The 15,087-nt window shown below is 41.2% G+C and overlaps 1 protein-coding gene across 3 annotated transcripts in view; it reads left to right on the top strand.

Annotated features, from left to right (window-relative positions):
- mfsd8 (major facilitator superfamily domain containing 8) overlaps nucleotides 1-15,087 on the top strand; it is a 53,411-nt gene that overhangs the window by 21,696 nt on the left and 16,628 nt on the right. For all 3 annotated transcript variants that reach the window (XM_080193814.1, XM_080193799.1, XM_080193806.1), the window contains 4 exons: nucleotides 1,982-2,095; nucleotides 5,639-5,783; nucleotides 9,312-9,367; nucleotides 9,460-9,568. In XM_080193814.1, the coding sequence (XP_080049940.1) occupies nucleotides 1,982-2,095; nucleotides 5,639-5,783; nucleotides 9,312-9,367; nucleotides 9,460-9,568 (424 nt within the window). The remainder of the gene's footprint in view (nucleotides 1-1,981; nucleotides 2,096-5,638; nucleotides 5,784-9,311; nucleotides 9,368-9,459; nucleotides 9,569-15,087) is intronic.

Raw genomic sequence — 15,087 nt, 5'->3', positions numbered from 1 at the left:
TGTAGGCTGCTACCAGTTGCAGCTTTAGACAAGGCTGCAAAGTTAATAGTTTCACCCTGTGTGACATAGGAACACATTGTAGTTGGGGAGGCAGCAATAGCAATTTAATTTCCTGTTCTGTCCCTTGCCACTCTAGTTCTTATACCACTTAACTGATCTGTGAAAGCGCAAGTGTTGAATTAATACATTTAGGATTTTTACTGTGCAATAGGCAGGTTGGACTGGTGATAAGGTTGCTTGAATGTGTTTGTTGATTTCAAGAAATTGATAAGAATCACCTTTTATATTACAGTGGCATTTAGGCTGCTGGAAAGCAAAGCCTAATTTCATACCATTTGGCTGCAAAATGTAGCTGTTTAGTGCTATTGATTTCAGCATTGTATGAGCAGGGAGCAAAATAATAATGTGGGACACACTCTTAATGACCTCTAACATGCCCTATGCCAATCTGCATCTTTTGGAGATGCTACAGAAGCATACAGAGTAGGCAGTTTGCAACATTAACACCTAACATTGATTTGACCCATGACCTGCCATTTTGAATCTTTCTAGTTCTGTTAATACTGTCTCTTAAATTTGTGTAACTGAACTTGCGTTTAACTGATCAGCTAACACTAAAGAAATTGCCATGGAACTTTTAGGTCAGATGATTTTGAGTTTGTTTTGCTGCTGTGGAGTTAGTGGAGCTTGTCTATACTAAATTGCTGGAGGAATTGAAAATTTTCTTTGAGCCAGAATGTAGTGGCACTCGACCTTTGGAAGGTGTGGATTTGAAAAGCCTCTGAGCAGAAAATGCCCTCAGTCTTGGCGGTTTCAGTTCTAGTTCCTCTTTGGCTGCTTTAGTCATCCAGAAGAGGCAATAGAGAGAAGAAGCTGTTCATGAAGGAGGAGAAAGGTTCTTACCTGGAGTCTTTGATGAACACTTCTCTTACCTCCACCTCAGCTAGGAGCATTGTCTGCAGTGTCTACGCTTCAGCAAGAAGAAGGTCATAGAAATGCGTCACTTCCTCGAACTGGACCTGAGTGACAAAGCAGGGTAAGGACAACACTGTCAGTGGATATCAAGATTGCTGTGATCCTTGATTTCTACATCAGGAAATCCTTCCAAGCCAAAGCTGGCAACATCACAAGCTTTCTCTTTTGCCCTGTATTGCTACACCTGAGCGGTAACTGAATCCCAGTACATAAGGAGAGGGGAATTAATTGTAAATACAGAAAAATCTCAGAAGAGTCTGACAACATCTGTGGAGCGAGAATAGAGTCAAAATTTCGACCCTGGATGACCCTTTGTCAGAGCTAATAAACCTCTGATGAAGGATCATCCAGACACGAAATGTTGGCTCTATCCTCTCCCCACAGATGCTGTTAGACATGCTGAGATTTTCCAGCATTTTCTGTTTTTTGTTTCAGATTCCAGCATCCATGGTATTTTGTTTTTATTGGGGAATTAATTGTCTTTTCTCTAAGCAGAGAGATGCAGGGGGAATGGGCACATAGTTTTGCTGGATTCCCAATGATGCAAAGTGTTATTGATTGGATACCACATTTCAACAAGGGTTTTACTCCCTGAATGTTCATCTGCTGTGCAATCAGACTCAACATCACGTTAATAGGCCTTATCCAATTTTTAGCCTTCGAGTGTTAACCTACATTATGAGATCCATGATGCAAGATGAGTATTTTAATTTCTCTATTCCAGGAACGTTAACAGTCATAACTTAATAGCTAAATGGGCTCAATACCTATGTCAGCCGTATGAGTGATGTAATATCAAGATATGATTTCTAATTTTATCTTATCAGATTTACAGCTTTAGTTGTAATTCAAAAACAGGGGCCATCTCAATGAAGTGAAGCCATTTTTGTGTAAGGAATACATTTGTGATTGTTGGATCTGTGGTAAACCCCTTGTGCAGACAGACTGAACTAAATGTTAAGAGCATGCTTCTATTTCTTGATGTACTGCTATCTCTTTTCTTCAGGAAATGTGGCTGTTGTAAGATCGTATGTTGCTGGAGCAACTTCACTTCAGGAAAGGACCGCTGCGATGGCAAATATCAGTGCTAGTCAGGCACTGGGTTTTATACTGGGTCCAGGTACAAATCTTGCATTTCTAATAATGCTTTGGCTGTTAGCGAGTCAATACTGATGAGATTCACAAGTGGACACATTACCTATTGTCACTACACCCTCCTCCTCCATGTGTGTTTCCTGCTATTTGTTTTATTTTCCATCTTTTTTTTGCCTTTTAATTTCTTTACTGTTATTGAATTTGTTCTTGTTTAGTTACTGAGTTAATTGTGCCATATTTCGGGGAAATTGAACCTCTAAGTACAAAGGAACCATTCTGATATTGCTGATAATCATGTTGCAACAGAAAAGGAAAAGTTAGAATTGGGTTTGGTGTTAAGGATCCGATCAGAAACTCCTAGGTTATTGATGAAGTTAGCCTAGACCCTAACTTTTAGGGTCTATGCTAGGATTGGTGAGTGTACAGTGTTTCGCTCCAGGTATGATTCCAGTGACCCACTAGAAAACCTTTATCAAAACAAGCTTTATTTAAGAATAGAATAAAAATAAAATATAACAAAAAGAATTAACATAACTTTTACCTATTAAAATACTTAAACATGACAAAGTTTAATTCTTAACAGCTAGCTACCTCTACTGTTCCATTTTGGCAGTATCCCCACAGACATACACCCTTCTTAAGAATTAGTTAGTACAAAATCAAGCTTGCTCACATGATGCTGGACTTTCAGCATTTTAATATTGCTGGACAGAGACCCAGTTTCCAGATTTTAAAGACAGAAGGGGACACCTCCCTCTGCAGCTTCCAAACAGCAACTAACTTTGAATTCTCAGAGAAAGATCAAACTAATGTTTCATCAATTCATTAAAAGTTCTGTAGTACTTTTTGATAAAATACGAGGAATTCTCCCAACAATTTTTCTTGACCAGCACCATCACAATAGATTATTGATCGAATTGGTATTTCCCAAAGATCTAACGCACATCTCCATGCAAGGAACACATCTATCGATGGATCAGCATTTGCCTGAAACATATAACATCATGAGAGGTGTTGACATGGTGGATGTGAAAATGATGTTCTCTCTTGTGGGAGAATCTAGAACCAGGGGTCACTGCTTAAAAAATAAAAGGTTGGCCATTTAGAATGGAGATGAGGCATATTTCTTTCTCTCAGAGGGTAATGAATCTTTGGAATTCTCTTCCTGAAAAGATGGTGGAGGCAGATAGTCTTTGATTTTTTTTAAGATAGATTCTTGGTAAGCAAGGGAGGGCGGGGAGGTGATAGGTTATCAGAGGTAGACAGGATGTCAATTTGAGGTTACAGTCTGATTAACATCATTTTATTAAACGGCCAAGCAGGCTCGAGATGCCTACTCCTGCTCCCTGTTTGTGTACTCATTACTCACTCCTTAGCTGATAATTCCACATTAATCAACTCCCTCCAGATTTCACATCTGTTGTGTGTACAATTTAAAATTCCTGTCATGAATCAGTGACTGACTCATTACATCATGATCTCCTCTATGCCATTTCGTGGGAAATGCGTATTAGATCTTTGGGAAGTCCCAATACAACCAATAATCTATTGTGTTGGTGTTGGTCAAGAAGAATTGCTGGGAGAATTCCTCACATTTCATCAAAGAGTACCATAGAACTTTTAATGAGCTGATGAAACATTAGTTTTTACTTTCTTTTGCAAGATTAATTATAGCTGTGATCACTCGCTTTTGGGTACACCCTGAGCCCTCATCATCTCCATTGATCTTGGGTGGAACTCCTACGACAATGCCTTTGCTAAATTTACTTCCAAGAAACTTGACTCAGCTTTCATGGCAAGCCTTATGGGTGGAATTTTGAGACAACGGGAGGTTTTTTCTCTGTTTTTTCCGGTGAAGTAAGTAACATGAGTTTACAACATTCTGTGCAACACAGAGGCCGTAATCTGATTGCTACGTTGGGGTGGATGGGGGCAGGGGATGGGGGGAGGCAAAGCCTATTCATGCTGGGAAGCTGAATGCACACTGCTAGGGGAACCATTGCACAGTATTCAAGCCTTGGATGACCCTGGTTTAAATAGAAAACAATGACTTGTTGAGTAGATAAATTGGGATTTTTTTCATCCCTTTGCGCTGGTCGAGTAGTGTAGCGGGGCAGGAAATATGAAGGAGAGGTGAAAAATCGGGCATGGCGGTCCCAATGTTACCGGCCCTGTTCTGCTGGTGAAATCAGTCTCACACTAATGACGTGTTTTACATGTCATTAACATGCGTGGAAACATAACAGTTCAGGTTAAATGATCTTTCCAGCCTCACTGGTAGCGGTCCTGTGCCTTTTATTGAATTATTCAGATATGTACTGGGAGATCTGTCAACCCACCCCCCCACAAACCCCACAGACATCTCCCCCCACTCCCGGTTGCAGCACCCCCCCTCCAGATCACCACACCTCCCCTGATTGCTAACTTGCTGATCGCTGGCTCCATCCGTTCATCGTCCCCCTGATAGCGGGCCTCCAGATCGCTGGTTTCCTGATTACTGGCCCCACTAAGCAGCCCCCACTCCTTGATGCATTGTTCTCCCTTCCCTCTTATGGACCTCCCATCCTGCCTCCCCCTGTCTGGCCCTGTCCCCAGTGCCTGGTGGGCAGTGCCAGGGTACCAGGCCAGCACTGCCTCATGGCCACTGCCCGGCCCTTTCCCGACCACCTGGGGGGGCTTTGGTGGCCTCTGATCCCACCGGCAAGACGATCACTTCTGGTCCCCGTTGGTGGGGACCATCTGTGATTCTTGTTGGTAACGACCTCCACCGGTGTGGTTGGAAAGGTAAGTGAACCCAGGCTCGTTAATGACGTGTAAAACGTCATTAACGTGAGGTGATTTTGCCAGCAGAACGAGGCTGGCAATATCTGGAGAGGCATGTCCAATGTTTCACCTCTTGCTCATATTTCCTGCCCGACTACGCTACTCAACCAGCAGAGAAGGGTGGAAAAATCCTTCCCTATATTTCTACTCAACAAGTCATCATTTTCTATTTAAACCCGGGTCATCCAAGGCTTGAATACGCTGTAATATCAGGAGGAGTCTTTCTAACCCCTTCTTGAGAAGAAATTAAATGTTTGGTATAAAATATGAAGCCAAATTTCTTTGAGTCAGTGTTCAAATATGGGAATTCCAGATGATCTATTGGAGATGAGTGGAGATAATGAGGTAGCCTGAAGAGGTACATGACTCCATCAGAACAAAATGAGGAACAAAGTGTAAGAAACTGATTGTTTGGGTGACATTAGCTACCCCCAACATGGAGAGTTTCAACTCATTTAGAGATTCAAGGATTGAGATGCATTTCATTTAACTTGCCTTCATTGGTGGAAATTTGAATATTGTTTGAAGGCTCAAAAAGTGGTCTGTTGTTTATTTGTGATGGATATTCACTTCCAGGAAAAGAATTATGTTCACTTGTGCAATTCTATTTTTAATCATTGTGCTCTATTTGGAATTAATATAGTTTATTGATATTCACCAACAGGACAACTATTGCACTGATTACTTTGAACGTTGATAGTCACAGAGGTAGTTATGTTGCTTTTCTAAATTTATTCTGGTTCAGCTTTGCAGGCTGCTTTGACAAGCATTGGACAAACTGGAGTCTCTTGGAAGCTAATTGACCTTGAGCTGAACATGTACACTGCACCAGCTTTCCTAGGAGCTTTGCTAGGAGTTGTAAATATTGTGCTTATTATTGGATTATTCAGGTAAATACTAATGGATGCTTTATTTTGCCAAGTTCCATAATATACATAATAAGGTACTAGTAATAATTAAATACTGCAGTTGATTCTAAAATTAAAATACTTTTCTCTGCTAGTTGTTAAAATTTTGCAATGGGATTTTGTTGAAAGGTGATTTTGTAGCAAAACTTGTTATTTTTTAAACACCTTTCTTTAGGTGCTTCCTTGTCTTGGTGAAATTCAGCATGGCATGTGGTCGCAGGAGAGATCTGTTGTTTTTTCCCACCAATGTTCCTCTGTGACCAGTTGTCTGGACGTTACATGTGTAATGGGAATTATTTTTCTCCCTCTTTCCACCCTTCTAAATAAGATTTCATTCCATCAGAAAGGATGTGAGATTGCATTCAGGACTCCCATATTTTGTGTCCTTTTGGGCAAGTTACCAAATGGAGTGGTTGTATTTCATGCCCTGGTGGTTGGATTAAGTGTCGTCGCCTGGAATGAATAATCTACTGACTGCCTTGTGAAGCAATGAATGCTGAAATAGTCAGGCACAAAGAGAACCATGTGAAACAAAGTAAAGCTATTGAGACATAATGCTGGTGTCTGAGTTAGGAGGCACAGTTATTGCTGAGTCAAAAACTAGAGCAGATCTAGTTCAAATAGGGGGAGTAAAAGGATTCCCTTTGTCTTCTTGCTAATGGGAGAAAATCATTGGGTCAAACTACTTCTGTTCCTAATGGAAATCAGTCCACAGCACAAAATTGGCATCAAATTGGCAATCACATTCACAAGTGTATCTGATTCGGAAAACTAAAATGTCTGATCAGCAGAAGAGAGCAATTTTTTCCTCTGCGACTGAGTGGTGAGTGCCTAATACCAATGCAGAGTGTCTGAAATGGAAGGTATTCTGTCTACCAGTACTAACACTTCTCACTTTAATAAGTATAAATATTTCACAATCTCACAATTGAAAAGAAATATGTGGAAGTTGCATACCAGCAGTCACGCAGATTCAGTTCTTGAATTGTCAAAAAAAGTCTATTCCATAAAAGTTGGGATTTCTTAATATTAAAACATATAAAAATTCTGAAAAGTTAATGTTCAGTGTAGCTTGCTACACTCTTAACAACATTATGTTGAAATCTGTCCCAAAGTGTTATGATCATTATAGAATTATATATGTAATTTTAACATTCAAATCAGAGGCGAATTTTTATATGAATTTCTTTTTTCAATTGACCCTAAAGTTTGTATTTTCAATATGTCTCATCAAGATGCTCATCCAGAGCAGAAGTTCCTGGATCTAATTCTTAGAGTCTAAGGTTAGGGTAGGAAAAAAATCAGTCTGTCTGTGATTGTTGGGAGCACAACTGCCATAATGTCAACTGGGATACAAACAATGGGATGGGCATGGAGGGCACAAAATTCTTGAATTGCATTCAAGAAAACCTTTGTGGCAAGTACATAACAAGCACAGCGAGAAGATGTGCAATTCTAGATTTAGTCTGAGTAAAGGAAGTTGGGCAAGTGGATGAAGTAGCAGTGGACATGTTAGAGATAGTGACCATAATATAGTTTATATTTAACATCATTAAGGAAAAGGACAAAGATAAAACAGGAGTGAAAGTTCTAACTTGGAGCAAGACAAATTTTAAAAAGCAGAGAGGTGAATTGGTGAGAGTAGATTGGATATAGCTTTTGGAAGGAAAGCGTAAACATGTCCCCACAGAGAAAAAGGGTGATACTGCCAAATCTAGAGACTTCTGTTTATCCAGAAGCATAAAGGCCAAGATAAAGCAGAAAAAGAAAACTTATGACAGTCACAAAATACTTAAAAGCCCAGAAGAGAATGTATAAAGTTGAAGTAAAAATGAAAATTAGAAAACAAAGAGAGACATGAAAAGATATTGACAGGTAAAATCAAGGAAAATCCTAATTTGTTTTAACAATATACTGAGAGCAAGGGAATAACTAAGGAAAAGGTAGGGCGTATCAGAGATGTAGATGCCATGTTAGGTCAAAACTCCCACAATCCTTTGAAAGTCTTAGCCTTCATTTCCCGGATCTGACTTTCACCAGCAATGTTCACCTCAATGACTCCTTGTTCCTTTTAATCTCCAAAAGTTCCATTGGCTCCATACGTAGAATCATAAAATCCCTACAGTGCAGAAGGAGGCCATTTGGCCCATCAAGTCTGCACAGACTCTCTGACAGGGCATTTATCCAGGCCCTTTCCCCTCACCCTATCCTTGTAACCCAACACATTACTATGGCTAATCCATCTAACTTACACCTTTCCTTTTTGAATAGAAAATCAACTCTCATTAGCATTCAGCTTGTTTGTTAATGCAGAACAGTGCTTAGCTGCCCCTCACACGACAGCTGCTTTGCTTCTCTACACTACTCTGTGTCGCAAAAAGTAGCTGTCCCAGTTGTAAGAACTGTCACTTGATATTTCAATAGCTTGCTTTTTCAATTTCTCCCCCATGGTAACCAGATCACATAGTCATGTCTCCAAGCTGGTGTGTTTCCAGAATACTCTGTCTGACCTTAAGATGAAGGTGACATTTGCAAACAAAGCCATCTTGTAAAGAATGGCGTTCTTAATAGATGATAAGTCAAGCTTGGCATTCAGACATGATTGTCTTGGATAAACCCTTGCTTTACCTGTGGCCCAGAATTTGCAATGAAAATAATTATGAGACTATCATTGCTCACTGTTAAAGAGCAGAAATTTGACATTGACTTCTGTGGTAATGTGCGGGTGCAGTTAAACACTGTTGTTAGAGATACCTGAATAATTCCACAGGGTGTATTGTTGAAGTCCTTGCCAATAGAATTGGCATTCAAGTTATTGCATTTTGCAAATAGTTTGGGGTTTTTACCCATGAGAAGCATGATAAAAATGGCTGAATAGCTTAACGTTAATGCGTTTGGGGCTAAATGATTTTTTTTTAAGGCACGATAGTTACTGCTGAACAACCACTCTGGCCCATCAAAATTAATGTGGAGTCTCATTCCTTCAGGAAAGGATTAGTGTTGGAGATTTTCCTTTTACTTTGTCAGGTTTCTCTTTTGTCTCTTCCTCAATCTACTTTGATTTGTATTTCCTAATTTTTATTGCGTTTTCGCTACACCATTACATCTAACCTCTATCTTTTTCCTGGTTTGGATGCTGTGAAGATACTTGTACTTGATTGGTTGCCGAGCCTTGTTGTTGTCTGCCCTGTTTACTAGAAGTCACAGATACCCTATAGATTATTCTAAGCTGGAAAAAGTGCTGGATCAGTGAAATTTATTCTCCCCTAATGTGCCCACTGAGGGTCTCCGTCAGCGAAGTGAATGACGAGCACGATTCCTTTGTCGCTGAGAGAAAAATCCAGACCATTGTAGCAATAGGGCCACAGCAGACAACTGTTGTAAAGTTTATGTACCATTCTAAAATTTTAAATTAAGTAATTTATATCCAAAATATAATTTTAAGCATCTCTACAAGAAGAAAGGCCCAGATGTTAATCTTAAATATGTATCTATTTTCCCCTCCCACAGGGAGCATTGTGGCATTGAATTGGATAGAATGAAAGATGAAATTGGTAATATCCAAGGTAACTCATTCACATGTTCTTGAGATTTCTGCAGAATCAAATTATTAAGATTTGGCAAATGTCTTATGCATTGATTCTGTGTTTCTGTGTAGATGTTCCTGAGACATTTGAAAATTCATCTGGCAGCATTGATCTGATTGCAGTGGTGACATCCAACATCCTGTTCTTCATTATCCTGTTTGTGTTTGCTATTTTTGAAACGTAAGTTTCTGCACTGTGCTCGATTAACTAGCTTGATTCTATATGACCCAGAGCTTTTTTTTAATTCCAGGATGTGGGCATGGCTGGAAAGGCCAGCATTTATTGTCCATCCCTAATTGCCCTTGAGAACGTTCTCATGAGTTGCTTTAAACCGTTGTAGTCCATCTGGTGCAGGTACACTCAGTGTTGTGTTAGGAAGATTTGATCCGTGTCAGTGAAAGAGCAGCAATGGAGTTCCAGGTCAGAATGGTTTGTGACTTGGCATGGAACTTGCATCTGTTATGCTTGTGGTACATGGTAGAGGTTGGAGATTTGGAAGGTGCTGTCAACAGAGGCTTGACGAGTTGGGGCAGTACATCTTTCAGATGGGACACTGTGCGCCATAGTGGTGTAGAAAGTGAGTATTTAAGGTGGTGGATAAGATGCTGATGAAAGGAATTGCTTTGTTCTGGATTGTGTCGAACTTCTTGAGTATCGTTGGAGATAAACTCATCCAAGCAAATGGACAGTATTCAATCTCCTTGCGCCTTGTTAATGGTGGAGGCTTTAGGGAGTCATGAGGTGAGTTGAATTCCCAGCCTCAGACTTGCTGTTATAGCCATGGTACTTACAGGGCTGATCCAGTTAGGTTTCTGGTCAATGGTAACTTCCACTATGTTGTTAGCTCTTCTTGCCATGAATAGATAATAGGCAAATGAATAAGCCATTCAGAGAATTTGCTTTTTAACTTATCAAATATGAATGAAAATAATGGCACAGTGGTTAGCACTGCTGCCTCACTGCTCCAAGGATACAGGTTCAATTCCGGGCTCGGGTCACTGTCTGTGTGGAGTTTGCATTTCCTCCCCATGACTGCGTGTGTTTCCTCCCACAGTCTTAAGATGTGCAGGTTAGGTTGATTGGCCATGCAAAATTAACCCTAGTGTCAAGGGGATTAGCAGGGTAAATATGAGAGGTTATGGGAATAGAGCCTGGGTGGGATTGTAGTTGGTGCAGATCCGATGGGCCCAATGGCCTCCTTCTGTGCTATAGAGATTGGATCCTTGAGCTTTGGTTGAATGCATTAACTGCAAGCCCATAGCAAAGTGGCCCCATATTTAAAGAAAATGTATAAAATTATAATGTTGAGGTTTAAAAAATAGATAATTAAGCCCCCATGGTGGTTGTGGCAGCAATGAATAGCTTATATGTCTTGACTCTAAATTTTACATTTAAAAGGTATAAGAGACGTGAGAAAATAAATAATTCAGGCACGGTGGGTAATAGCAGCTTTTGCTAGTGAGGAGATTGTACCTTTTGGCCTAGGACAATAAAAGTCCAACAATGTTGGTTGAGGTTCCTTGAATCGTTCTTCAGAATTAGCAGGACAGTGGAGGAAAGAGGTTTTCATCGGATTGAGTGCAGAACAATATAAATTTCCTGAAAATGCAGAAAGAAGTTGATCATTTCTCTTTCTGAAAACCTCTCCCTCCAGCGGTTCTCACAGATTACAAATTGTTGTCATCTAGGTTTTTCCATTCACGCATCCACAGCAAGCAGAGCTCCTTTTTTTTTTAAGGATTTATTGCCGTCTGCCAAAACAGAGGCAGTGTAGTATTGTGCTATTTAGCAGTTACGTGGCGTTCTTAACCTAGGCTTCTTTACCCTTTGTCCACATTGTATGGCAGGATTGGCTTTTGTCTTTTAAACAGCTATTTGAGAACTTCTTGGCAGATCAGAGTTGATGTATCAGAAGAATTATTGCCATTTCCTGTCCTCTTTGTCTGTATTTAATTGATTAGACTGCACTTTTTCACCCCGAGGATTCCTGAATCCTGTGACTTCTACATTGTTCTGGAACTTTCCTTTTCCGGTTCTATCCTTGTTTTCCCCAGCAGATTGAAACTGATCTCCTTTGTTATTTACAAGCATTGCAGGAGCTGTTAAACTGAATTTGAAGTGTATTGCTTGGAAAGTACTTAAATTTGAATGGATCGGTTTAGAATTTCTGTATTTCTATATTTAATCTGTGCACATATTGAAAGTAACATTTGCACCACACAAATGCCAGGCAATGATCCTCTCCAACAAGACAGAATCTAACCATCGTCCCTCAACAATTGGTGACATTACCATCGTGGAATTCCCCCACTGTCAACATCCTGAAGGTTACCATTAACCAGAAACTGAACTGGGTGAGCCATAAAAATACTGTAGCTACTTGAGAAGGTCAAAGGCTAGGAATCCTGCAGCATCTCCTGACCCGTAGATGCTTGTCCACCATCTATAAGGCACAAGTCAGGAGTGTAATGGAATACCCGCCACTTGCCTGAATGAGTGCAGCTCCGACAACACTCAAGTAGTTAGCACTGCTCCTTCACAACTCCAGGGACCTGGATTCGATTCCCAGCTTGGGTCTGTGTGGAGTTTGCATGTTCTTACCATGACTGCATCCTCTGGGTTCTTCCAATTCCTCTCATAGTCCTAAGATGTGCAGGTTAGGTTGATTGGCCATGGCAGATTGCTCCTTAGTTTCCAGGATGTGCATGTTAGAGGGATTAGCATGGTAAATATGTGGGCTTTTGGGGGTAGGGCCTGGGTGGGATTGTTGTTGGTGCAGACTTGATAGGCTGAATGGCCTCCTACTGCACTGTAGGGTTTTTATGATTTAGCTTCAACCAGGACAAAGCAGCCCACTAGATTGTTACCTTCCACAAACATTCACTTCCTCCACCACTGACGAATAGTGATAGCCATGTATATCATCCACTAGATGTACTGCAGGAACTCACCAAGGTTCCTTAGGCAGTACCTTCCAAACCACAATCACCACCATCTCGATGAACATAGGCAACAGATACATGGGAACACCACCACCTGGGCATTCCCCTCCAATTCACTCACCATTCTGATTTGGAAATATACTGCCGTTCCTTCACTGTCACTGGGTCAAAATCTTCGAACTCCCTAATAGCCCTGTGGCTGTACTTTAACCACAGGGACTGCAACAGTTCAAGAATGCAACTCACTACCACCTTCTCAAGGGCAACTAGAGATGGACAATAAATGCAAGTCTTGCCAGTGATGACCACATCTGTCTATTTAAGTTTCAGGTCAATTATGACCACCCAGGATGTTGATGGGGGGGAATTTTAGCTCCTTTTGGACAAGGCTTTTTCAAAGTGGGGATTGAGACCTGCAGATGGGTCACAGGATGTTGAAAGTAGGTCACCAGGTAAATTCTTGCTGCCCTATAAACTGATCAAAAAAAAATGGGATGTGGATGAGGGGGACAGTTATGTTATGGGGGTGGGGCAGCGTCTGTGGGGGGGCCATTGCTCCCACCTTTTGCTCCTGGGCCGCTTTATCCACTTTTTGCAGCCTGACAATGATGTGACGGGCGTGTTTTTGAATTTTTTTTTTACTATGCAGAAACAGTTCAAAGGTCCGATCGAAGCTGCGGTGTTTCAGACGCGATAAGCCCTGCTTACAAAAATCTCCTTACAAAAATGTGATCCTTTTTAAAAAAAAACACGGGGTGTTCTGTTTATAGCGCACATTTTGTAGAAGGCAATATGACAATGAGGGCTTCAGACAATGACATAGCCAGCATGAGGACTTTTGATGTGGAGGAAAAGCTTAGTATTGCCTGATACAGTTCAAGTTACTTGCACTTTCTGAAAGGAAAAGGTAAGAATTAGGACAGAGATCTGCTTTTAAATGCACAGTTAAATCCCCTTTAGACTGTGACTGTAGCAACAGTACTGCAGCTTGCCTGATCAGTGGACTCTGCCTTAGTCTTGAATTTCCCTGAAGGCAGGCTATAACTTCAGAGCTTGACAAGTATAGTCATTGTCTCACAATCCAACTCGTAATTATTCTCCTGTATGCATAAAAATATTTGCTGTTGGATCAATTTAAAAATGTCTAAAAAAAACAGGAAAACTATCAAAAAGTTTTATTTCTTTTTAGCTTATGGCTGAGAAAGGATAATCAACACAATAACCACAGCCTTCAATTAATGCAGCAAAATGTTGTTGTTGATGTGACATATCCCGCCTACCAGGGAGGTTTATTGATGGGATGATGTGATAACCCCCACGATCTGCATGGGGAGTCAATAATTGACATCCTGGTTGGGCTCATTGAGTACAAGCTCCCTGGGGATTGGTAATTAACCAACCAAGTGGAGCTCGTGTACCAAGCCCTGTATAAAGGGAGATCCCGAGAAGGTCCGCTAACGTTTTAGTCTCGGATGGGACCTGTTGCGTTCATCACAGGCTTGTGGTTATTGTTTACTTTCATTGTGTGCAATAAAAGCACGTTCCTTCACAGCTGACTCCTTTAGTTATTCTGGATGGGTTGGTAACAGATAATTGGTGACTGCTGTATTAAATTTTCACAGAAAAACAACATGTTTATCCGGTGAGCTCTGCATTCCAAATGTGCATCTTAAATGAAAAATCTGTCACAAATAAATATCAGTCAATTTTCTGCCTATGGCTGTTGCACAGTAATTGAGTGTATGGTTTGATTTCAGACATTTATTTTAAATATATATGTTGACGAGGTGGGGGGGCGGGGAGCGATCTCAGCTGATGTATCAATGTTCCTCTATGTTGAACACCACTCGCAAGCAGAAAGCGAGGACACAGAATGTACACTGGTTGAATTTCAATGACTAGTCCCTCCAGCACTTTCTGTTTTTATTTCAGATCCTCAGCATCCCCAGTATTTTGTTTTTATTTAAGGACGTCTTCGGTATTTTGTGTGACAGCATTAATGGTGATTTCATTGGTGAAAGTTGCAATATCATATCCTCTGGAAGAGATGGGTTTCTCTAACAGCACGTTTCTCATTTTCACAGTTCACTGTGTGTTCGGGTTTGAAAAGCAATGGAGGCCAGATCGTTCTCTGCCGGGGGAGGAGGGGAGAGGAGAAAGGCCAGATGAGTGTCTGTGTGTGTGTGTGTGTGTGTGTGTGTGTGTGTGTGTGTGTGTGTGTGTGTGTGTGTGTGTGTGTGGTGGGGGGGCGGGGCGGTGGCAGAGAGGGTCTGCTGCCACTCTGCTGGCTATCGGTAAAAGGAAAGGGGCTGGGGGTCGCGATCATTCTGGGTCAAGGAAGGGTGGGTGGATAAGGGGGACAGTTATGTTATGGGGGTGGGGCAGTGTCTGTGGGGGGCCTTTGCTCCTGCCTTTTGCTCCTGGGCTGCTTTATCCACTTTTTGCAGCCTGAGAACGATGTGACAGGGGCGTGTTTTTAAATTTTTTTTACTACGCATACACAGTTCAAAGGTCCGATCGAAGCTGCGGCGTTTCAGACGCGATAAGCCCTGCTCATAGCATGATTCAGACTCGTGACCTTTTTTTCAAGCTAAGTGTGTGTGGGAACAGATTTACAAGTCGGATCTGAATTGCGCCCAGATTCAGCCTTAGAACTAAAATGGTAAATTCTCCCCATTGTGTCTATGGCTGCCAGAAATTGCTGTCAGTTTGCTCAGATAATGGTGAGTGTTGACAGTCCAGCCATTATTACTACGG

Source organism: Carcharhinus amblyrhynchos, chromosome 1 (assembly GCF_965287045.1).
Source record: "Carcharhinus amblyrhynchos chromosome 1, sCarAmb.v2.hapA, whole genome shotgun sequence".
NCBI classification, from domain to species: Eukaryota; Metazoa; Chordata; class Chondrichthyes; order Carcharhiniformes; family Carcharhinidae; genus Carcharhinus; species Carcharhinus amblyrhynchos.
The sequence above is the reverse complement of the archived record's forward strand: the minus strand, read 5'-3'. Positions and strand labels throughout refer to the sequence as shown.